Below are 24646 nucleotides of genomic sequence, written 5' to 3' on the forward strand. Positions count from 1 at the left end.
CTTCTGATCCCCTGCAGAACATTGAGACAGCACAGCACCAACTCCTATGTTGGAAGCATCCACTTCCACAATGAATTGTCAATCAGGGAGATTTGGAGGATGGGAGCAGAACAAAACCAACCCTTAAGGTGCCGAAAGACCTCATTGGCAGCCTGGGTCCATTGAAATGGAACCTTGGAGGAAGTGAGGGCAGTGAGGGGGGTGGCCACAGTGCTGTATCCCTGAATGAACCTCCGATAAAAGTTTGCAAACCCCAGGAACCGCTGTAACTGTTTCCATGAATCGGGGACATGGATGATAATAATGGACTGACCGACAGATGATGGATGGATGGATGGATGGATGGATGGATGGATGGATGATAATAATGGACTGACTAATAGATGATGGCTGGATGGACGGACACACGGATGGACAGATAGATGAATGGATGGAAAGACAGATGGACAGATGGATGAATCATTACTTAAAAACAATTGTATTTATGGAAATGTGCTTACAGTGTGCTTGTGTTTCTGGGTTCTCAACAATGATTTAGCCCATAGCCTTCTTGTATTTATATTTTACACACATTCTCTGTGTTAGTAAGAGTTGTGGCTGTGGACCTGCACTCGGTGGGAGGTCAAGGCAAGGTGAAACTCCTTCAATACTCAAACACACACTTGCACCACAGACTTCCTTTTGAACCTCTCTTCACTCCACCAGCTGTTGCTTTCCCTAGACCTCTTGCCCCTATAAATTATTCAGGGCTAAAAGACATCTCTTCTTTTTTTCTTTCTTTTCTTTTCTTTTCTTTTCTTTTCTTTTCTTTTCTTTTCTTTTCTTTTCTTTTCTTTTCTGATTGTGCTATGTAGGTACATGTTCAATGATAACAATGATAATACACAGATGAACATTACTGATCCTGGGGGAAATTCACTTTCAAATCAGTTCCATTTGTTTTTGAAATCAATTAATGAAAATGAAAATGACAAAGAACTCCTTTATACCAGAACCAGCTGCTGAAACAACAGCCACAAAAAGTATTATAGAAGTAAAAGGATAGATAGATAGATAGATAGATAGATAGATAGATAGATAGATAGATAGATATGAGAGAGAGCTACATATATGTTTGCATATTTAGAGATTATATATATATATATATATATATATATATATATATATATATATAGAGAGAGAGAGAGAGAGAGAAAGAAAAGAGACAGAGAGACAGAGAAATAACAATAACAACAGTATAAAAGTAAAAAAAAGTATAGAAGTAAGTCAAATGATATCTACAAGCAATAAGTGCACTGCAGTCTTCAACACATTTGGACCCAACTTACTAACAAGTGAGCATGGAACAAACATACAATTGAAAAAAAAAAAAAAAAGTTTGTGTGAAATATTCAAAGTTAAAAAGAGTAAGTGATGATTCCAGTGTAATAAAGTGATAAAACACATTTTCTGCCTTTTTGTCCTCATCTCTTCTGAGCTACACTTCATGTTGTTTATGCTGATCCTGGCATTGTGTGCATCACAATAAGTGTCCGTGTGAAACACAACAGTGGAACAATTGTTTAGCAGAAGTGAAATTAAGGAAATGAAGCTTCGATTCAGGAAAATTGTAAGGGAATAATTTTTTTAATCATTGCGAGTCGAATAATTGATTGGTCATTTCAGCTCTACTCTTTGGTGTATGTGCCCAAATCTTTTATTCTGAAGGGTAAAAAACATGGAAGTGGTTTTATATCATGCTGAGGAAGTTTGAAAGTTGCTCCTGGTTTAAAGCCTCCATAATCTTGTTACAACTTTACCACCATGTTCATCAGACAACTTCAGTTTTAATTTCTTTGCTTCACAGTTTTCATTGTTGCTGCACTAAAATATCCTTCATTACTAGTTGCCAGTTCCTCCTTGTCAATAGCCTTTTCTGTCCAAAAACTAATTGACACATTGTTTAGTCCATCAGGCGTTCTATGCTGACCTTTTTAAAGTAGAACATGTCCTGATGAACACAGGTGGATGCATTAGTCATACCTTGGTAGAGAAGGCTAGAAACTAAACGATGCTGTTTCTGCTGAGGAAAAGAGCAGTAATTATCACAATGAATCCATTTGATTAAATCAAACTGTTGTCTTTTTTGGCTGGGGCAGACAGATCCTCTGTGAGGTCTTTGTCTGCGGTAGCTGATGCTTGTCCCACATCCATAAGAGAAGTAAAAGCTAACAAAGCAGCCGTGACCCAGCACAGCCTCCTGCTGACTGCGCTGCTAATACATATGCAGATCTGCAGAGGCATTCAGGGCCGAGGAAGACTCTGCACTACTGAATACAAACAGGACAGGAGAGGCCAAAGGTCATGCTACAGCTGGAGAGGCCGAAACACAAACACAGCTATGATGGGATGCTGAAAGGCATTCCTTAGAGGCTAGTTCAGCACATTCTGCTCTCAGGTTTTCATCTGGAACCACTTGAGAAACCCATAGCATCATAGACTCAGTGTGAGATTTATGAGTTGTTGCTGGCCTCTAGTTTAAACTAATGCGTTCTGCAATAAACATCGCTTTATGATTCAAATATGTGCTTTTTCCAGAAAGGTGCAGATCCTACTTCATGGTTATGTCATGGACTGTAGCTTGTGGTTCACATAAACTGTTTTACATGCACTTCAAACCTTTACTTATGCCATGAAAACCATTGAGGTTTTCTTCATTTAACCCATAAAGACCCCGAACAGTCTTTAGTGGTGACATCCAACTGAATTTTTGTCTACATTTATCCATTAACAAGTGATTTATCACCATTTAATATATTATCCCTTGCATTTACTGACAGCAAAATATAGTGTTAATTCTGCATAAAAATAAGTGTCTACATTCACTGTCATTTATCAAACTATATGGTTTTATTGGTGAATCAATGTTGCAGAAGATGAGGGTGTTTCCACGTACACCACAGAGACTATGGATACATCCAAAAAAGATATCTGATGCACCTGAAAAGCTGACAAACAGCATTTTACCTGAATTATTTCACTGTATTGACAGAATTAGTGGTTAAAAAGTTGTTAAACATTTTGGATCAGTAGATGCTTTTGGGTCTTTAAGGATTAAGATTATGTTGATATATGAAAGACCTATAAACAAAACATGGCAAGTCAAAAATATTCAAGTAAAGGTGGTTTGAAGTGATGGTCTTGAAATGTCTAGTAGAAGTGAGTGTCAGTCCTGAGTTGTACATCTTAGGATGTTCAAATAGTACGCCTTTAAAGTCAGAGCTGATCAAAAAGTGTTTGGCCTTGTGCAAATTTTAATTGGATCCATGTTCAGCTCAGTTGGTTATTCTAAGACATAGGTGTCAAACACACGGCCCACGGGCCAAGACCGGCCCACCAAAGGGTCTAATCCAGCCCCTGGGATGAATTTGCAAATGCAAAAAAATTATACACAAGATATTAACAATCATTTTAGTTCAAGAGCCAAATTCCGCCCAATTCAATCTCAAGTTGCTCAGATCAGTAAAATACTATCATAATAACCTAGAAATAATGACAACTCAATTTTATTTTTAGTGTAAAAAAATAAATAAAATTACAGGAAAATGTTTACATTTACAAACTATCCTGTCACAAAAAATTTGAATAACCTGAACAAATATCAAGAACATGAAATATCTTAAGAGTGCAATTTTAGCCATATTCTGCTGTTAACCACTGTGATCTGTGAGTTGTATTGCACATGTATAAATGATGATGATAAATGATCTCTCTGTCTGATCTGCTGTCCTTTTTCTCTCTCTGGCCCTTTAACACAGACACACCTCTTCATCAGCCAATTCCCTCCACCTCTGAGCACAACTGTGGTTCATCAGGTGGGTCATATATATGTATATATACAGGGGTTGGACAAAATAATGGAAACACCTTCACCTCAAGATGATAATGCCCCAATCCATACAGCTAGAATTGTTAAAGAATGGCATGAGGAACATTCTAATGAAGTTGAGCATCTCGTATGGCCGGCACAGTCCCCAGACCTCAACATTATTGAGCATTTATGGTCAGTTTTAGAGATTCAAGTAAGACGTCGATTTCCACCGCCATCGTCTCTAAAAGAGTTGGAGGGTATTCTAACTGAAGAATGGCTTAAAATTCCTTTGGAAACAATTCACAAGTTGTATGAATCAATACCTCGGAGAATTGAAGCTGTAATTGCCACAAAAGGCAGACCTACACCATATTAAATTATATTTTGTTGATTTTTGAAGGTGTTTCCATTATTTTGTCCAACCCCTGTACATTCACCTCTCTGTCTTCTGTTCATTGCCAGATTGTTCTCCGCTTTGTGTGTGACTGTCCAGGTTTTACTCCTGCCTGTTTTCTTGTTTCTGAACCTGACCGAACCTGACCTGTCCTGCCTGCCTGTTTGCCTGACTACGTCCACCTGCATTTTGCCTGACCTCGTCTGCTGCCCAGTTCCCGACCTGCCTTCCATTTCTGTCCACGTCTTCTGCCTCTGCCCTCTGGTTTCTCCTGACTTGCTTGGTTCTGGACCCTTCACCTGTCCCCAACTCTGCGCCTGCCTGCCCCTCGTCAGCTGCTCGTCTGCTGTGGACATGGAGGACTCTAGTGCTCCTTTCCCTGTATGCTTATCGGTGAATAAAGACTGTTCAAACTGAGAACTTAGTCCATGTTCTGCACTTGGGCCTCTGCTATAATAGCCACAGTTAAATTGAGACATAATATAGTTAAAACTGCACTTAAGTTTCTGAAGTAGAAATTCCAGGTTCATATTTTTCTTTCTTTCTTTCTTTTTTTTTTTTTTTTACAGAATTGTTTGTAGATGTAAACATTTTTCATAATGCAATTTTACTTTTTTTTCCACTCTAAAACATAGAAGTTAGACTTAAAAAGTTTGGATTTGACATTATTTATATATTGTATTATTGTTTTAATGGTCTGGCCCACTTCAGATCACATTGGGCTGAATGTGGCCCCTGAACTTTAATGAGTTTGACACTCCTGTTCTAAGACAGTTATGTAATACTGATGAACAACGATTTAGACCAAACCAATGTCCTTACAATTGGGTGTAAATAAGGAAATACACTTAACTAAAATTTGGTTCTTGGTGATGTTTTTATTTTATTACTTAAATTAGTTATAGTCTTCATAACTCACTTCTTTAAGCATGCTAGTTAGGCTTAGGATGCCTCTTACTGTAGTGAACTCAGGATGTGCTGTATTTTATATAGTTTTTTATTCTTCATTTAAGTCCTAAAGACATCTATAAATGTTGTTTGGCAGAGATAATGTACGAGCCAATGTGATTCATTCATTATTTGTGCTCAGTCAGCGATAACATATGTCTTCATTGAAAGGGAATAATGGAAATGTTTTACCATCATCACCCACACACCACAACAAGCTGTGTCTGTCTGTCTGCCTGTTTTTTATGCTCTGTAATAACAGGAGAAGAATAACTGTGTGATGATTGGCAGCTACATTGGCAGCCACAACCATTTTCTTTGTTTACACAAGGATTATCAAAACTATGTCATAATGACTGAAGTATCTTGAATGTGTTGGAACCTGACACATCTTTTCATGGATAAGCAACTGCTGAAAGACAATTTTTCAGCTAATGTTTTAGTAAAAGTCACTTATCACATCATTGTGCACTCTTAGAACACACAGATGGAATTACATTTAAGAAATATTTCTTTGTGAAGATAGATTTAACTCATGAAGGCCCAAACATCCACCACTGAACAAAATCATCTACTGATCAAAAATATTTCATACCTGTTGATCCACAAATCCTAACAATACATGTAAATAATTGGTGTAAAATACAGTTTGTCATTTTTTCATGGTCATCAGATATGACCCATTTGGATGTTCAGAGGCTTTGTAGTGAACATGGAAACACCATCATCTTCTACAACATTGATTCACCAGTGAAACCCATGGAGTTTGATAAATGATAGTGGATGAAGACACTTGGTTTATGTTCAGTTAATGATAGATTTGACTGAAAAAGTTTTTTCTTCAATTTTCCCTGTTTTTGACATAACACTCAACTTTAACTTATGAACATCTACATGATCAGTGAATGAAATATAGGAAAATACCTGATTTTCACTGAAAAAATGCAAAATACAATCAGTCAATGGTTAGAGACGAAAAATGTAAAAAATCGAATGAATTAGGCTATTAGTGAAAAACAACTGCATTACATGTGCGGTGGGAAAGTTACTGAGTTTGTTCAACATCAAGAGTAATGCACCACATCTTGTTTCCTCTGTCAAACTGATATTAATAATTCATCTATATCTACACTGATTATACACTGGATATTCCACCATAGGTATTGTTGAATACGCACAATTGTATGTATTTGTGTTGGCTCTGGTAAACAAAAAAAGGTCAGCATGCCTCATCAGCACATCTGAAAGAATGCTCAAACACTATCAGAGTGATTTATGTCTACACTCCAACGTTTTACAGACTTTAAGACTGCCCACTATTGTTTTCTGTGGCAGACTGTATGTTAGAGGTCATGAAGGCTCAAAGTTCATCCCAGGCTCCTGTGTCCATTCTCCTTTTGACAAACTGCCGCACACACCCACCTCATGGTAAGAAAAATGTGCTGTGTCTCACCCTTTAGCATCAGCAGTGTTGTATAGAAACAAAGTAATAATACTTCACTACTGTACTCAAGTATGTTTTGGGAGAACTTGTACTTTACTGAGTATTTTTTTTTCTGTTTACTTTGACTTTTACTTCACTACATTTCCTAACTCAGTTTTGTATACTTCTACTCTGATACATTTTTAATGCTCAGTATCATTACTCGTTACAAAAAATAAATTAAAAGAATTTTGGTGTTTTCACGGCTGAGATTACCGATGACTGAAACAAAGGCAGGAACCTGATTTGTTATTGAGCCTAATTGTATAATGAACAAGTGCAAATGACGGTCCACACTCAACCTGTCGGTGATCTGTTGATATGAGGGAGAGTTGGATAAAGCTACGCCAAAAAACGGATTGGTATTATGTCACTGGTTTAGACTTTGGATTCCTTGTTTACAAAGTGTAATGTAGCCTCCATGTTTTGAGATGCCACATAAGCTTCATAGTTTTCTTTTTTTTTCCCCAAAATTCTGACGTTTCTAATACCAGCAGTAGCCTACTCCTGTTTAGGTTTTTGAAACCTTGTTTTTGAAGTGTGTGATGTAGGCATCATTTATAATATTTTGACTGCTTGTCTTTTACGTTACCATGTTTTAAAATCCAGGATAAACTTTATAATATTCAAAATTCTGACTGCCTTTGGTTGTTATTAACATTTACTTGTACTTTTATTTTCATTATGTGAGTACATTTAATTGTCAATTACTTGAGTACAGTAAATACTAGATACTTAAAGACTTTAACTTGAGTAGCATTTCAGCTGGTGACTTGAACTTCTACCAAAGTAATTTTGTGGTAGGGTACCTGTACTCACTTTCCAGTATTATACAACACAGAGCATCAGCACAAAGATACAAGAGAACTACAGATAGACTGATCCTGGCACAGAATCAAGCCTGTGTTTTTCCCAGTGCAGAGATATGTGCACGAGGCTCAGTTTCGGCAGGTGATGAACGTGCGCAGACACAAACAGCAGACAGCTTCCAGGCACAGAATCACAGGAATGTGGCACTGTGTTCAACCCTGGAAAGCTGAGGATAAATCAGACACACCGTCTCACTTTTAATGTGTTTTTAGAGAGAATTCTGGATGAACTTAACTCAGGATTTTTCATGCATTTATATTTATATTTTGATAGATGAGAATGACTCTTTGCTGGTTAATTCCGGGCCCACTGGATGGGAGCTGATCCTGAGTGTCGATCCAATTGATATAACATAGGCAATGAATTAGTTGTACCTATAATACAAGAGCAAGAAATGGATTTTGCACATGACAGTAAACACCAAACAATTTCAAATTTGTGATAGGCCTCAGTGCTGCTGCAGTCACATGGGTTCAGTTACTTTGCATATGTTTGAACTGATTGTGAAAGGTGAGTAAGTCCGTTTCTGCTTCAGGGTGCACTTTTTCTGGAGGCTAATGTTATTGTAGTGGATCTCATTCGATGTGTTACCAACTCTAACAGCCCATCTGCTGACTCAGCGTCCACACTGAAACATGCCCTCAGAAACAGGCTGATGTTAAGACTTGTCTTGCATTCTCCGTCGATGTCACACCACCAAGTATCACAAGAACATCAATAATGTTGAGGACTTTCCAATGGAAACTGTGCATAACCTCAAATTTGCCAGTGCCTGGCAGCATGGGCGTAGGTTTGGTTTCAAACGTTTTTGGCACAGGGGCAAATCATGTGTAATCCCAAAGTCAGCTGCCATTGTTACACTGATGGTTGGCATCAGACAAGTCCTGTGTTTTATCTAAAAGTAATAGACTGATCTCATGAAATCATGTCGCATTTCACTCCAGTTCATATGGCATGTGGCGTGCTATATGTACACATTTTCGACCTTTCACATATTATTCAACGCCATTTGATTGTGTGTCAATTTACGCCAAGGTCTCCGGTTTACATTACTGTGACCTAACCTCAGTGCTTAATTTGTAAAGTAGGAGGTGCCAGAATGCAGAGGGGGGGTGGATCCAGTGACTCAAAACGGGGGTGGAGTCTAAAACAGTAATGTAAAAAAGCTTAACGTAGCTTAATGCCCTAAAACTGCAATCCATCATCACCAATTTTATTTAATAAATTGTCTGTCTGTCTGTCTGTCTGCCTGCCTGTCTGTCTGTCTGTCTCTCTCTCTCTCTCAAATTGCCAAGATGGACTGAATGACTGGACTCAAACGTGTGGTGCTGAAGGGAAAGTGTTTTATTAACAGAAAAATAAGGCTTGATGCGGACAGCATCCCTAATATCGGGGTTTTCATTTTGATTTTTGCAGAGGTGAAAGTGGACATGATTAGAGATGTCCATTCCTAAGTTTGGTGATACCTGATCACTGTTTTCGGACATTAAGCTATGTTAAGCTTTTTTCTATAATGTGCACCTATGGAGAGGAAAACTTTGAATGCATATAGTATCCATAAAAGTGGGGTTTCCATTTTGATTTTAGGAGAGGTGAAAATGGGCATGACTAGACCAGACACGAAATTTGGTGATAATTGATTGCATTTTAGACTGTCCCCGTTAAGTCCATGTTTCCCTTAAAATTTACCTTAAAATGCATCTGAACACAAGATTTTTGTGTAACTTCAATGGGGAATAAAGATCAACAAGACAGATAACAACAAAAACATTTTTTTTTTCATATAGGCTATTTATTTTTTCATAGAGGAGCCAGATCCATTGAAATAGGTTCCAGATCTGACATGGAGGTGCCAGATCCTGATCCAGCGAGATCTGGCTCAAATTAAGCCCTGCTTAACCCTAACCGTAACCCTCAGTGCATGGTATTTGATGTGGTGTGAACATACACGTGGAAGCTTATAATGTGCACAGATAACATGATACAGATAATACACAATTTCATGATCTCATGTTGAAAAGTAGGTATCAACAATAAGATCTCAGAGAATTCTCTGGAATTTAACGGTTCCAAATGACCACAACAGTCACTGCATTAATAATCTCTGTAGTTTTTGTGTTTTTAACACTGTTCAAAACATGTAAAGCACAATTGGATGTTTCATATGACAAAATGTTGTTTGGTGCTTATCCAACAGCTGTAGAATCACACACCAGGGAGTAGGGATGAGAGAGACAGAGAGAGAGAGAGAGGGGGTGGGGGGGGGGGGGGGGGGGGAGAAACAGAGAGGGAGAGAGACTGAATATAGTTAATATAGGTATGTAAGTAATTGTTATAGTAATAATAATTAATAGTAAAACCATTTATATCCAGTCTACTACTGAAGTAGTGATAAATAATAATGACTAAGTATTATTATTGATCCCAAATAACTGGGAAATTACTGTGCAGCAGCAGAATGACAGACTGTAGAAAATAGAACACAAAAGCAAACACAATATACATAATAAATTAGAAATATGAAAACAGACCTGGGTCCTGAATCAGAATATTTTATTAATCCCAGGGGGAAATCATTGGGTTTTACAGTCGCTCATAAATAAATAAATACATGAATAAATAAATGAATTATGTGTGTGTGTGTGTGTGTGTGTGTGTGTGTACCAAATATACACAAAATTAGAATGACAATTTGTACAGTAGACTATGTGCCAGACAAAATATTATTAATATGATGATGAAATAAATATACATAATAAGTTAGCAAAAATATTGTTGTATATAATTATGATGTTGTGGTCATAAGGTAGAATTAAACAGTTTGATGGCCACAAGGAGGAATGATTTTCTGTGTCATTCATTGGTGCGTTTGGGTGTAATCAGTCTCTCACTGAAAAACCTCAGTATTTAAATGGTAGTGTGTAAACGGAAGTGTGCAACAGTAAAGTGCAAAATAAACTGTAATGCTCAGTTTGATGAAGGTGCAAAATGACATTTAAGTGCAAAGTGACTCTGGGTTCCGGAGATTAAACAGACAGGTGAGTTATTTTACAGTGAAATGGTAGATTATATTCATATTACAGTATTTACAGTTTTTTTATTTTATTTATATATGCAATTATTTATTTAAACTTCGATGCCTTATTTTTTTTATGTCAGTCAGTTAATTTCAGCAATTTAATTAAGCTGTTGAATTATTTATATGTACTGAAAAAAATTACACATGTTGCGGATCTGCAGATCACATGACTTTTTAGTTGATATTAATGTGATATTAAATCGTTTAGTCTTATTTATTTATTTATGGTGTGTTTTAGGAATCTTTTAGACTACCATACAATTTTTTGACCATTACGACAGTACCTACTGGTGGCAGGGACTTTATAACACGTTACGACACCAAATTAGCTTTACGGCAAATTATGGCGCTACCCATCACGGCACATTAGAGGAGTTTGCTGTTCCGGTAGAATAGACTGTTGTTGTCCTTTTTAGACGGTTTTGTCTGCGGTTTGATGTTGTGGTGTGTGTGTGTGCGGTGCACAGCCACAGTGTGAAGAGCCGCTTTGGGTTTAGAGGAGAGAAATGGCGATGCAGGGGGGTATTCTGTTCCAGGAGAAGGTCGCCAGGCTTGTGAGCAAACAGAACGGCAGACCGGTGCTCAAACCCAGTAGGCCCCTGGTCCTCAGTGACTCTGTGGCCAATCGCAAACCGAAGAAAGGAGGTAAGAAGACCGTGTTTGTCTGCTTAGACTTCTGTCTTTAATTGTTACAGCCTAGTGGTTGTAAGTGGGTTCATATCGCTGCCGTCATTGACTGCAGTCCGCATGTTACAGCTGTTCAGTCAGTTTAGATGGAGTCTGTGCGTGTCCTCTGACATGTGACGGACTGTAGGAGGCTGTCGGTTGGAAACAGGATGTGCCTGTCTGCTACTGTATAACAGCAAGTCTTCATTTCCTCTGTGTAGAGTTGTTCTGATTATAACAGGAAATACGGTCTGGTCCTGTCTGTTACACCGTGGCTTTATTGTCCCTATGATTTAGCCAGCGTTCATGTATTTTTTATTATTATTATTATTATTATTATTATTATTATTATAAGTAGTAGTAGTAGTAATTGTATTTTGTTTTTTACAATGATCCACATATTTATGACAAACAACCAGCGTTGTATAAAGCATTGGAAAATCCCACTTGAGTAGAAGTACAGGTACCCTACCAAAAATTACTTTGGTAGAAGTGCAAGTCAATTGAAATGCTACTCAAGTTAAAGCCTGGAAGTATGTAGTATTTACTGTACTTAAGTGTATTAAGTAATTTACAATTAAGTGTAATTAATTAAGTGTACTCAATTAATGAAAGCAAAAGTACAAGTAAATGTTAATAACAACCAAAGGCAGTCAGAATTTTGAATATTATACACACTTCAAAACCCGGTTTCAAAAACCTAAACAGGAGGAGTCTACTGCTGTTGGTTCAGCTGTGCGGCCAATGTGGAGATGCCACTGCTGGTGGCTGGGCTGGCATGGTGTATGCCCTGCCCTGCCGGGTCGGTGTCCGAGTTGTCAGAGCAGCTCTCAATTTTCTGTCTACATGCAGCTTTGGCCTCCCTGATGCCCCTTTTAAGGTTTGCCCTGCCACCCTGTGCTGTTTAGTGTCTCCAGTGTGGTAAGCCTGGTTGCATGCTTTCAGAAGGCCACGGACATCCTTGGTCATCCATGGTTCCTTGTTGGAAAAGACACGGATTTTCTTCAGAGTGGTTACACTGGCCACACAGCAGTTGATGTAAAACAGCACTGATGAGGTGTAGATGTCAATGTGTTTATCCTCAAACACTGTCCAGTCAGTGATGTTAAAGCTTTCTTCTCTCCCAACCCTGATTTATAGGAACAACTCTTTAAAAACACTTTTCCCATGACCACTAACACCAACCTACAGGTTATTCAATATAAAATCATTCTGAGAACTCACATCACTCAAAAAAATAATGTTTAAAATGGGACTGGCTAACACAGTTATCTGTTCCCATTGTATGTTAGGGAGCACAGACAACTACTTTCATGTTATCTGACTTTGCCAACAAGTACACACCCTGTGGATAAAGGTTACTGGAACACTATCCACCATCCTGAGTTCCAGAATCAGCACCACTTTGTCTTCTTATATCCAATGTACACCTCCCATCCAGATTTGAAAATCCTTTACTGTTTTCTCTAGCTGTCGCTAAGAAAGTAATTCTCCAAAACTAGAAATCCAAAAATTCATGTCACATCACTCACTGGACTAACCTCATCACAGAATACATCTCAACTGAAAAGAATAACACTCTCCAGAAGAAGCATATGTCAAGCCTTTGAGGATAACTGGAATCCATTCATAGCTTTTCTAAACTTAACTAAAACATAGCCTAAAACCGTGTATATCACCAGAACAGAACACACACCCTTGTCCCTGCTCCCACTCATCATTAACATAACAGTTATATACACACACACACACACACACACACACACACACACACACACACACCACACTCATGCCAACACAATACATCTGACTAGCATCAGTATATCCAATAGCAACCACTTGGCTGTTCTGTCCCACTGTCTTGCCTTATGTCTGTTTTGTCCCACTGTCTTATGCCAATCTGTCATTTTGTTTTGTCCTGTCCATGTGCACTTTTGTCTATATGAGCCCCCCCCTCTATGTATATGCTCACTTACAAGGAATGGATGATAATGTGAATGTAAAGTTTAAGATTGTCAATTAAGCACAAGCTGTAATTAAAAATAAAGTTGTCCTCTGAAAAAAAAGAAAAAAGAAAAAAAGGAAAGTGTCACGAGAAATGTAGAGAATTGGTACACTCGACTATGAAACCTGAAACGTCTGCAGACAGTGCACACGGAGTCTGCGCCGCTCACAGTACCTGCACAGTGCACCCGACTCTGTGGGAGCCTTAAGTTTCACTTTTGGTTTTCGATAGTTACAGAGCGCAACCCCCCTCTAGCCTCCCACCTGTCACTGGTCTCCTTCACTGTACCAAAAATCCATTGATCCGAAGACCTCTGTATCGAAAACGGAAATTTTTCTGTACCGTTACACCCCTACTGCAGTTGAATTGAATATGTAATAAAAATCTGTGTTTGTGTCCACAGAGGCCACCTGTGTCACAGAGATGTCGGTCATGATGGCCTGTTGGAAACAGAACAGTTTTGTGGAAGAGCTTTGCTCCAGTGAAGTGAAGGCTTTTTATTCATGTGTCGAAAAGGCCCAGGTTTGTTCATACATCTAATATTATCACAAACTCCTACTACTGACACTATGGCTTTGAAAAACATAGATTTGTTAGATTTGCTACATTTAAGTCTTCATGGAGATAAACAAATAATGTTAGTAAACTTTATTTACAAATCATTTTTCCTAAAGTGCTTCACAGCAAAAGTCAGGGAAAGAACAGCAGTTGAGTAGAAGAGGTTAGGGCTACAACTAATGACTATGTCAATAGTCAACTAGTCACTGACTACTGCAACAACAGATTATGAACTGCAAAAAACAACAAAAAAAACAATGGCTCTTATTTATATTTATTACAACAATAGAATACATTTTCTGTCCTTTAGTAAGAACATTTGATGCACAATTAGAATGTACAACAAAGTTTGATAACATTTCATTTAATATTCAAAAAAATATTTCAAGCGGCAATAAAATCCTTTTTATCCCTAAACAAAAGTGCATTTTGCGCATAACAATGACAGTGCATAACAAAGTTTGTTAAACAACTAAATACTCAAGTGTTGCAGTCAGCAATAAAATAAACATTTTTAGCTTAAACATAAGTGCATTTTGTGTATAGCAAACACAATGCATAACCTTACATCTAATGTTTGTTAGATTAGAACACAATGACAGCACTAACAACCTGTCAACTGCTAAGTTAGTCGTCAACTATGTGTGGACTAGCTGGTGGTGGTGGTGAAGGAGGGCTGCAGCCATTACAATAAAGTTAAAAACACAGATTCAGATGTACATAGTCTGCAAACTCTGATGTCAGATCAAACAGTCAGAAAAAGCAGGTCAATAGGTTGAACCTTAAATAACCAACAACAAACCCAACCTTCACTCTTGACCCTTATGAATCCGAGTACAGGAACAATTTAATACTTGAAGCTCCGTCTTATCTGATAAACTAAAGCAGTGGTTCTCAGTCTTTTTCTGTCAGGGCCCCCCTTTGGAGGACAAAAAATATCTGGGCCCCCCTCAACTCCAACAACACTGTAACAGTGGTGCAATTATAACTTTTATCAAAAGTAACATCAATATTTTAACAATACTTTTTGATTTTCCCTGAATAATTTTTTGTTCAAATTAAAAATAACTTAGATTTTTGCTTGAACAATACAAATAAACTCAACAAGACTGCTCCCTGAGATAATTTTTTTTTTCAAATAAAAATAGGAACAGCACAATTATCTTACAACTATGAGAAAGTTAGTGTTTTTTTAGAACAACAAGCAAATGTTAGTAACAAAGATGAACATTTTAACAATATCAGTGGCTGCAATGAGCCTGTTTACATTGCACATCTCAGAACATTAAAGTGCAAACTGTACAAACTGTGCAAAAACAGAAACATTGCACATTTTTCTTTTCCAGTAAAATCCTTGTCCATTCTCCAAATCTAAACTATATGTCTAGTCTCATGACAGATCACCATGGCAGTAGATTTGTTTGTTGTACGTCCCTAAAGTGAGTCCAGGGTGCTCAAACGCTAAAACATTAATTCCACCCACTACATGTTCTAACCTGAAGGAAAAAAAAACACCCAGGAGTGATCCCATGCCCCCCCGGCAAGTCTTTGTGCACCCCCCTAGGGGGCCAGCTGTACAGTTTGAGAAACACTGAACTAAAGTAAGTAGTTTTGTTGCCATCACCTAACAAAACAAAAAACTACACTATTTTCATATAAGTTGATACCAATGTTTATCACAATTAATGTTTAAATGATTATTCCTCTAAAGACAGGAGGGACTACATTTTAAATTGTTATAAATTCTAAACAGTTAATGTAATATTGTTGATAAACCCTTGAATTAAAATTGAAAATCCACTCTTCAGTCTTATCTTAAATGCTTCATTTCAAATCCGCTGTGGTGATGTACAATTACAGAACTGTCTAAGTACTTATGGAGCTGGCTTTATAGCATGGTAAATTACCACACTTATCTCAATTTTAAAATGCATCACAATAACAGTGTTTTTTTTCATTTAGCCTTACTTTGCAGGGCTAACACAACTTTTTATTTTTGTTTTGTTTTTGTTTTTTTCTCATAAGTTTACTACTTTAACCCTCAAAGACCCCAAACCATCTACTGACTGAAAATGTTCAATAACTTTTTAACCACAAACCACCCATCAATACAGTGAAACAATTCAGGTAAAATACAGTTTCTAAGCTTTTCAGCAGCATCAGGTGACTTTTTCGGATGCATCCATAGTCGCTGTAGTGAACATCAAAATTCAATTATCTTCTGCAACATTAGTTCAGCATCAAAACCAATGTAATTTGACAAATGACAGTGGTTGTAGATGCTTGTTTGTATGTAGAATTAATATATTTGGCTGAAAATGTCATGTTTTTTAAAATTTTCTCTGTTTATATATAATAACCGTTGAATTTAGTCTGAGCTTTAACTGTTAAAGACTCACAACTATTTTTGTCACAACTTTCAAATGATTTTTTGTCTTTCTCAAGTGATTTATCACCATTTGTATAATAGTATCCTCTGGATTTTGTATTTTCTGATATTTAATTCACTGATCATGTAGATGTTCATAAAAGCTCAGAGTAAATTCAAAGGTCAACAGATCAAATCAGAAAAATTAATTAGGAAAAAGTGACTTTTTCAACAAAATATATCACTAGTTGAACATAAACCAAGTGTGTCCATCCACTGTCATTGATCCAGCTCCATGGGTTTTACTGGTGAATCAATGTTGTAGAAGATGACGGTGTTTCTGCGTTCATTATGGAGCCTCTAAATGTCCAAATGGGTCATATCTGATGACCATGAAAAGATGACAAACTGTATTTTACACCAATTATTTACATGTTTTGATAGGATTAGTGGATCAACAGGTATTAAACATTTTCTATCAGTAGATGCTTTTGGTTGATATTTGGTCTTTATGAGTTAACGTAGTTGTATTTAATTAGCATATCTATGGAAGCACCTGATATTTAGAACAAATGTCTTCTTTCTTCTTCACAGGCTGCAATGAAGAATAAATCGAGCCTTCAGGGAGGACGTCTGTCTCCAAAAGAAGCTACAACTCTTCTCAAGAGATTTCCCAACCTCTGCTCTGAGGTCTGACAGACAGACTGTGGTTTTGAAATGGACTGAGTATTCAGCACAAACACATTCCTTCATCTGTATCGCTACAGTACAAATCAAAGATGGGATGTGTGATGTATTTATAGGAGAAATAAAGACAAATTCTGTGATTTCAACATGAACACACTGCATTTTTGTTAATATGAAGGTCTGACAGTTACTTTATTTTGATGACTAATACTCCATAATGCTGTTTAAACTCCATTTGCTTTATGGTCTGAATATATGGAGACTTTCTCCTTCTATCATCTTCTGGCTCTGATCAGAATGACTCCATTTCTGTCTGAATCTAATTACGCAGAGAGGTTTCATTGAGCACTGAGATGTTATTAGTGGAGGGGTTGGATGCAGTCCTCCTTGAGTTTCATGGCTGATGGCCCGGAGCTTACTGTTATCACCGAACACTTAAATGCCTCGTCATCCTGGTGGAGGCTCACATGGGTGGTCCAATAAAAATCAGATCCAGTTACACTCATTACAGTATGATAAGTCTAATATGATTGGTTTAGATATTCCTGAATGGAAAAAAGGCTTTTATTTCTGTAACTGATTTGAAGCGTCAGTGAAGTCCACTGACTGAGGGCAGTTGCTATTTCACACAACGCCCTAGTTTGGAACAGGTTTTGTTTAATTATAATACTTGCACTTAAAAAGTATACTCAGTCTGATTAGTTCTTCTACTGGAACTTTTTTTTCATGATAACAAAAGGTTTAGTAAGGCCAGACAATAGGTCTGAGCAAAAGAGTTCTAGGTACTTTTAGTCACAGTTAACAAGCATCCATGGAGTTCAGTCATATGGTATGTAGTATTTTGTATATTCTTAACCCATAAAGACCCAAACTGGTGACCAAAACCCTCTACTGATCTGAAAGGTTTAATACCTGATCATCCACTAATCCTATCAATGTATGTAAATAATTGGTGTAAAATGCAGTTTGTCATCTTTTCATGGTCATCAGATATGACTCATTTGAACATTCAGAGGCTCCATAGTGACGTTTATGTTCAGAAAATTATATATTTTGTTGAAAAACTTCTTTTTTTAATGTATTTTTTTCTGATTTGATCTGGTAACCTTTGAATTTACTCTGAGCTTTTATGAACATGATTAGCAAATTAAACAGGAAAATACAGGATTTTTGTCGTAACAATTTTTATTGGGTTTTCCGTTGTGTACATTTTGTTTGCAGCATATATTGCAGGTGAGCATATAGAAAGCATAGAACTGACAGTATAGAAGTGCTGCAATATTTTAGTTATAACAATCAAGGTTTCCATTTCCTTCTCTTCATATTCCCACCCCAGCCCTCAATTTGTCCCTCAAATGCAGATCTTACATGTGTGGTTGTACAGTGCATGCAGTCAGCTTAACCATTAGAGATGCCAAATAAGAACATACCAAGGTTATAATAATTTTGGATTTTTCATTATAGTTTAGTTTTGACTTTTTTTTTTTCTCTAATTCATTTAGTTTTTATTAGTTTTTAGAGCGGGTTTGCTAGCTTTTATTAGTTCTTGTTATTTTCTAAATGCTTAGTTTTAGTTTAGTTGTAGTCTTTTTTTATATCTTTTATCTTCTTCACTGTCTAATTCACATAAATCCCAGACAGGACTCTGCTGTTTTCTCCCAACTTTACTCTCCATGTTTCCAGGTAGAGTGGGGACGAGAAGACGGTTGTAAAACACAAGTGACGAGAAGTGACGAACCATTAAATATCATATGGTGCCAGCAGCTAAAATTGCTTGAGGGAAATAAATTGATTTCATATCAATCCGACATTGACAAAGACAAAAACGAAGGGGATTTTATCCATAATTTTTAGATGTTTTAGTTTGTTTTGTAAACACACAATACAGTTTCAGTTAGTTATTGCTTTTTTTCTTTTAATTATAGTTTTTATTTCTTTCAGTTAATGAAAATGTTTTTACAGTTCTAGTTTTCGTCATTTCGTTAGTTTTCGTTAATGATAATAACCTTGGAACATACATGTCTTGATGAGATAATTCATGTTTCTTTTGAAGTTAAGATGCTGACATAATTGAAAACATAGATAAGAGAAACAAGGAGAAAGAAAAAAAAAAAAAAGGGGGGGGGGGGGGGGGGGGGGGGTGTGGCTTTACTCTGGTATTATTTTTCTCTGTTCAGTAACACCTGTAAGCTGTCATAGTATTCAAGAAAGGAGTTCCAAGTCTTACTAAAGTCATACAGGGTGTCTCTTATTTTTTCCAGTTTTAGAAAGTGCATGATACTGTATCTATGATTCATCTAGTGAAGCTGGCGGGGTGGGGGGGGGGGGGGTGTGCATGCAATTTGCAAAAAAGAAGTACAAGAGAACTGGCGATTAATATAAGGAGGTGAATGCTATGATTACATGAGCATTTCTTTTAAGTAAAGGAGACTCCAGGCTATATCCAAATGAGGCACACAATGGGTTAGGGGAGATATTTCTGGAACACTAGTGTATGCACCAAAAATACTAGACCAAAATGCATTGAGTCTGGGACAGGCCCAGAACATGTGCATGTAGTCTACAGGTTGACCATGGCAGCGAGGACATGAAGGGTCTATATTAGGGAATATATTTCCCAGCCTCGCCCTGGTCAGGTGTACTCTCGACACAATCTTAAACTGTATCAGCTGGTGCCAGGCACAGGGGGAGGGAGTATTTATAAGATTAAGCACTGACTCCCATTCTGTATCTGTCATTTTTTGACCAAGGTCATCTTCCTAAAGCTTCTTGATGTTTGGAAGTGTGTGAGGGACTAGATTAGAAAATACATGATTTTTTACTGAAATATGCGAAATGCAGAGGATAATATCATAACAGCTGGTGATAAAACATGTGGAAGTTGTGACAAAACTAGGTGTGGGTCTTTAAGGGTTAAAGATAGTATTGTGTTAAAATTAGTCAGTTTCTCCATATTTTGTTGTCATACATTCCAGTTGTCCTCCCATGGGGGTTGTCTGCATTCATCTCCAACTGATGGCTTTCTTGCCTCTGGCCAAAAGCAGCTTGTAAAGATATTTAACCTGAGCCTTGAATGTGTCAGGTATAATGAGATGAAAGAGCAATATCTGTTTGAAAACTCTTCCATAGTTCTTCAGTGATGTCTAAATAGATGGATTAACGGTTATGCCTAAAGTTCACTGAAATGCTCAGTCATCCCATTTCCACACTTCTCCACCACCGATCCCCTCCCTGAGCACTACAAGGTCTGTGAGCTAATAAAGCACATTTTGAACACAGCTCAAGAATACAGGGGTTGGACAAAATAATGGAAACACCTTAAAAAATCAACAAAATATAATTTAATATGGCGTAGGTCCGCCTTTTGCGGCAATTACAGCCTCAATTCTCCGAGGTATTGATTCATACAACTTGTGAATTGTTTCCAAAGGAATTTTCAGCCATTCTTCAGTTAGAATACCCTCCAACTCTTTTAGAGACGATGGCGGTGGAAATCGACGTCTTACTTGAATCTCTAAAACTGACCATAAATGCTCAATAATGTTGAGGTCTGGGGACTGTGCCGGCCATACGAGATGCTCAACTTCATTAGAATGTTCCTCATGCCATTCTTTAACAATTCTAGCTGTATGGATTGGGGCATTATCATCTTGAGGTGAAGGTGTTTCCATTATTTTGTCCAACCCCTGTATCTTTATTGTCTTTGTACGTTGTACAACGAAATTAAAAAGTGCCAACCTAAAAGGTACATTCATCTGACATATAAAAAAAAAAGAAAAAAAAACACAGACACAATCACACTCACATAATAAATAGATTAAGAAGTAAAAACACACAGACACAATCACATTCTATTGCACTATCTTTTAGCAGCATTAACTGCAGTGGGGTAGAAACTGAGGTTCAATAACTGATTTAATGAGCCATTTGCAGTTTCACTGTACCGGCCATGTGTACTTAGACTTGCATGGCTTAATCTTTGAGACAAGCATATGCTACTGGCAGGATCAACCAGGTAGCCCCATGCTTTCCTACATTTAAAAAACAACAAAACATTTTTAAAAGCAGTCTGTAATTACAGGAAGCATGTTTCACACTAGAAATTATTCAGGGGAATTATAACAATAAAATGTCTTCCATTTCACCATAGAACATTGCTTTTAGCTTAAATGTGCATCACTTATTTGAGTTTGAACAGATATGGATGCATACTGATGGATGGTAGTGGCTTTGGTCTGAGAAATGGTTAATGAAGTTGCTTGGTATTTGTTTATTATTAATACAGTTATAACACAATTATACAATACAGTGTTGCAATCCAGTTGTTCTTCACTGATCTCATGAAATAGCATTGTATGTCACACCAGGTCTTATGGCATTTGGCATGCTATATGTATGCATTTTTTACCTTTCACGTGTTATTCAACTCCATTTGGTTGCATGTCAATTCATGCCAAAATCTCTGGTTCACATAACCCTAACTGTTAACCTTAACCCTAACCCTCGGTCCACAGTGTTCGACGCATCGATTCAGGTTGGACAGGGGGCTAATAACGATGTGAACATATACGCTGAAAGCTTATAATGCATACAGATGACACGTCAATTAAAAGTGGTGTGTATATTTATGTGAGTCATTATATTACGTTGTCCAAATCCTAAAATCTATTTGTCTGTAGGTGTGGTTTGTGTCCCATGCTGTTTTACACCAAAAATCTCTTTGTGAACACACATCTTTTCATTTAATTTCCCAACAGCTGTAGATGACCTTAATGGGAATCCTGGCACTGAGAAGACATGAATTATAGTCGGATGTGTAGCAGCCATATTTTTCATTTAACTGATTTGAGAGGGGAAAGTGCTCATTAATCTATAAGGTGAATTTTCTTTTGGCCGAATGTTGAAAACATCCTTTACATAGGAGAAAAAATGCATCAGGATCATAAACAATACCAGTGCAAAATGCAGCTTTAAATAGGTTTTAAAGACTGTTTTTGACAAATCAGTCACATTTTAGGAAGGAATTCATTTGTGTCATTCCTGTCCATTAAAGATGCTACCAGTTGTTTCTGCAAACATGTAACTAAGCAAAAGAAAATACATCTAACCAAATGTGATGTGTTTGTCAGTTTATAGTTAGTAGTATCAGCCTGGCAAGTTTCGCTCCTTTATAGTTTCCAACTCTTCGAGGGAGAGTCAAAAACTCCTCAGATGAGCGCTGTGTCATTGGGGATGAAATTGGAATGTACCAGTTTGACCCAGAGAGCAAAACTCAATCAAATTAGTGGCATCCAAAAGGAGCAGCTGGACCTGGGAAATTCAAGTCAGAGAGGTCTGCTAAATAAATAAAATTAAGTTTTTATTACATTTGTTTTTTTGACTCACCTTCGTACTTTCATCTCCACGAATATTCTTACTTCTAAGCAGGAGCGTAGAATTGCGTAGGGACGCTAGGGACACGTCCCCACCAATATCCAGCCACTCCTGTTTAGTCCCTATCAATACAACCGCTGTCCGTAGTGTTTAGTCAATGATTATGGCACACAAAGCGTTAACAGTCGGTCTCTGCTAGAAGTCCCACCTCTAACGTAAATGTCGCTCTCCGATTGGCTCTTTGGTTTTACTAACGTGCATGTGATTGGCCGCCCCCCCTTTCACCCCATCTCCTTGTAAAAGGAACCTGCTAGTTGGACCGCTAACGTAAGTTGTGAATATGTTTGGCATTTGTTCTGCCTGGGTCACGTTAGCTAGATGGATTTGAATATCAGTGGTGTCATTTACATGTACATTTGTACATGTGTCTATTTGCGTGCACGCACGCGCCTGTGCATGTGTGCTCAGTAATTAGGATGTAAAGGATGTCAAAGAAAAGAAAACTGGACAGAAGACACTTCTATAGGAGTCAAAGTGTAAGTTACTTCAAGGGTATAGAACTGTAGAGGCTTAACACAGATACTGAATAAAAGACACTATTTAAATGCCAAAGAGATAAACTTTTTAAAGGTTACTTTACTTATTATTTTAATGCATTTCTATGGAAGAGCAACTGTTTAAAAAAACACACATAAAGAACATTTGTGGGGAAAATACAATAAAACCTCAGATCCTAAATGTGATTCTAGATGTGATTTTATCCATATTTTTGGGGAATACAGTATATGTAATAATTGACAGTAAAAGCCTTTTTTGCTCAGGCAATAACTGTACCATCAAACTCTATGATCACTGTATCCCTAATCTGTTCATATGTCATGCATCAACTTTTTTATGTCAGGTGACAGACAGTAGAGAGGTAGAGGAGGAGAGGCTGGAAATTCACGGGTGAGGTTAAATAATAATGGATATGTTAGTCATGAGAACAACATTGCAGAATGCATTAAATTCTTGTATTGTCTTTAGATATTCAGATATGCATTCTAAACATATCAAGTACTGAATTTTTTTCGGACTATGATTGTTTGCTTGTTTGATCAGCTCGACATGACGTGAAATTATGATTCCAAATGCAAAAAAATATCAACTTTCCGGAGTGCTGCCTTGGAGCACTTTTGTGTCCCCACCAATGTCAAAATCAAACCTACTCCCTCGCTTCCAAGTTGTCACATTTTGCTGATTGGTCCTGAACCTTTAGTGTCCATTTTCAGCACTCAGCGGTATGTCTAAAGCATGAGTCAGCAACCTTTACGAGCTTAAGAGCCATTTTAGGACAGAAATAGAAAAAAAAAAAAAAAATGACTGTCTGGAGCCAAAAGACATATGTCCATATGTTCTACCACAAAATAGTGACTGTTTAAGAAGCTCTTTAGGATTAGTTGGTATGGAATATCTAGAGAATAAATCAGTGTTAAAGGTGCATTCACAGAGCTAATATCATATTACAGTTATTCCATACAAGTATAAGAAAAGTAGCAGGGAAGAAATTACATTTATATACATATATTATTAATATGCTGCTACTTGTTTACTCATACTCCATTACCTGGAATCAACAACAGGTACATCACTTACAGCAGGCAATGGCTGCTCCCATAGGTTCTGCCCACATGTTTAACTCATGTAATAAAAAGGTCCAGAGTGGTGAAATTTATGGCGATTTTTTTTTAACTGAAATCGTGCCTCTCTTGCTTATAAGTAATAAACAAAGCACAATTAATGTCATAAGCATGACCAGTATAGGTACACTTAACTCCTGTGTAACTCTTTTAAATCTTTCCACACTTCTTCTGTCTTCTTATTTTCCCTTATGAAATCAGTTCATTTCAAGTAAAACTACTGACATTATCTTGTCTTAATGTGTTAAGTTTGGAATGTCTTTCATGTTTTGTCTAAAGGACAGGAAGGACTTCTGGGCACACTATTGTGAGAATGTGGTATTTTTGCTGTCTCTGTGTTTGTCACAGCATCATTAAACACAACTGTCTCCCCACCCTGCTTATCACTTCCTTCCAAATGTCTAGACTAAAGAGGAAACTGCTCTACAGCCTGGAGCAATCACTCACTCATTGGTAGATCACTACAGTCTGCAGGCAACACTTGACTTCTTCTACAGTATGTCAAACTAAGACAATATTCCCCTGTTGGAATAATCTACTGGTTGATATGTTTAACCCATAAATGACCCAAACACCCACTTGGGGCGAAAAGTATCTACTGATCTAAAATGTTTAATAACTGCTGATCCACTAATCCTATCAATACATGTAAATAATTAGTGCTAACTATAGTTTGTCATCTTTTC

General features: G+C 37.3%; 1 protein-coding gene and 1 long non-coding RNA gene across 2 annotated transcripts; one reads left to right on the plus strand and one right to left on the minus strand.

Moving 5' to 3' along the window:
* Positions 1-710: 710 nt before the first annotated feature.
* Positions 711-20917, minus strand: LOC115434527 (uncharacterized). Its single transcript, XR_003937549.1, has 3 exons — positions 20820-20917; positions 2050-2059; positions 711-723 (listed from the first exon to the last, which is right to left on the minus strand). It is a non-coding gene; the product is annotated as an uncharacterized LOC115434527 (long non-coding RNA).
* Positions 10960-17160, plus strand: chchd1 (coiled-coil-helix-coiled-coil-helix domain containing 1). The gene is made up of 3 exons (XM_030156514.1): positions 10960-11269; positions 13699-13817; positions 16816-17160. Exons 1-3 carry the CDS (start codon positions 11131-11133, stop codon positions 16915-16917), a joined length of 360 nt encoding a protein of 119 aa, XP_030012374.1. The 5' UTR covers positions 10960-11130; the 3' UTR covers positions 16918-17160.
* Positions 20918-24646: the final 3729 nt, after the last annotated feature.

Source organism: Sphaeramia orbicularis, chromosome 15, assembly GCF_902148855.1.
Source record: "Sphaeramia orbicularis chromosome 15, fSphaOr1.1, whole genome shotgun sequence".
NCBI lineage: Eukaryota > Metazoa > Chordata > Actinopteri > Kurtiformes > Apogonidae > Sphaeramia > Sphaeramia orbicularis.

Excerpts from the sequence above, each read along its gene's own strand:
- chchd1 (XM_030156514.1), top strand. The coding sequence starts at position 11,131 with ATGGCGATGCAGGGGGGTATTCTGTTCCAGGAGAAGGTCGCCAGGCTT. Across the intron at positions 11,270-13,698 it reads TCGCAAACCGAAGAAAGGAG|AGGCCACCTGTGTCACAGAG; the intron begins GTAAGAAGACCG and ends TTGTGTCCACAG. Across the intron at positions 13,818-16,815 it reads CATGTGTCGAAAAGGCCCAG|GCTGCAATGAAGAATAAATC; the intron begins GTTTGTTCATAC and ends TCTTCTTCACAG.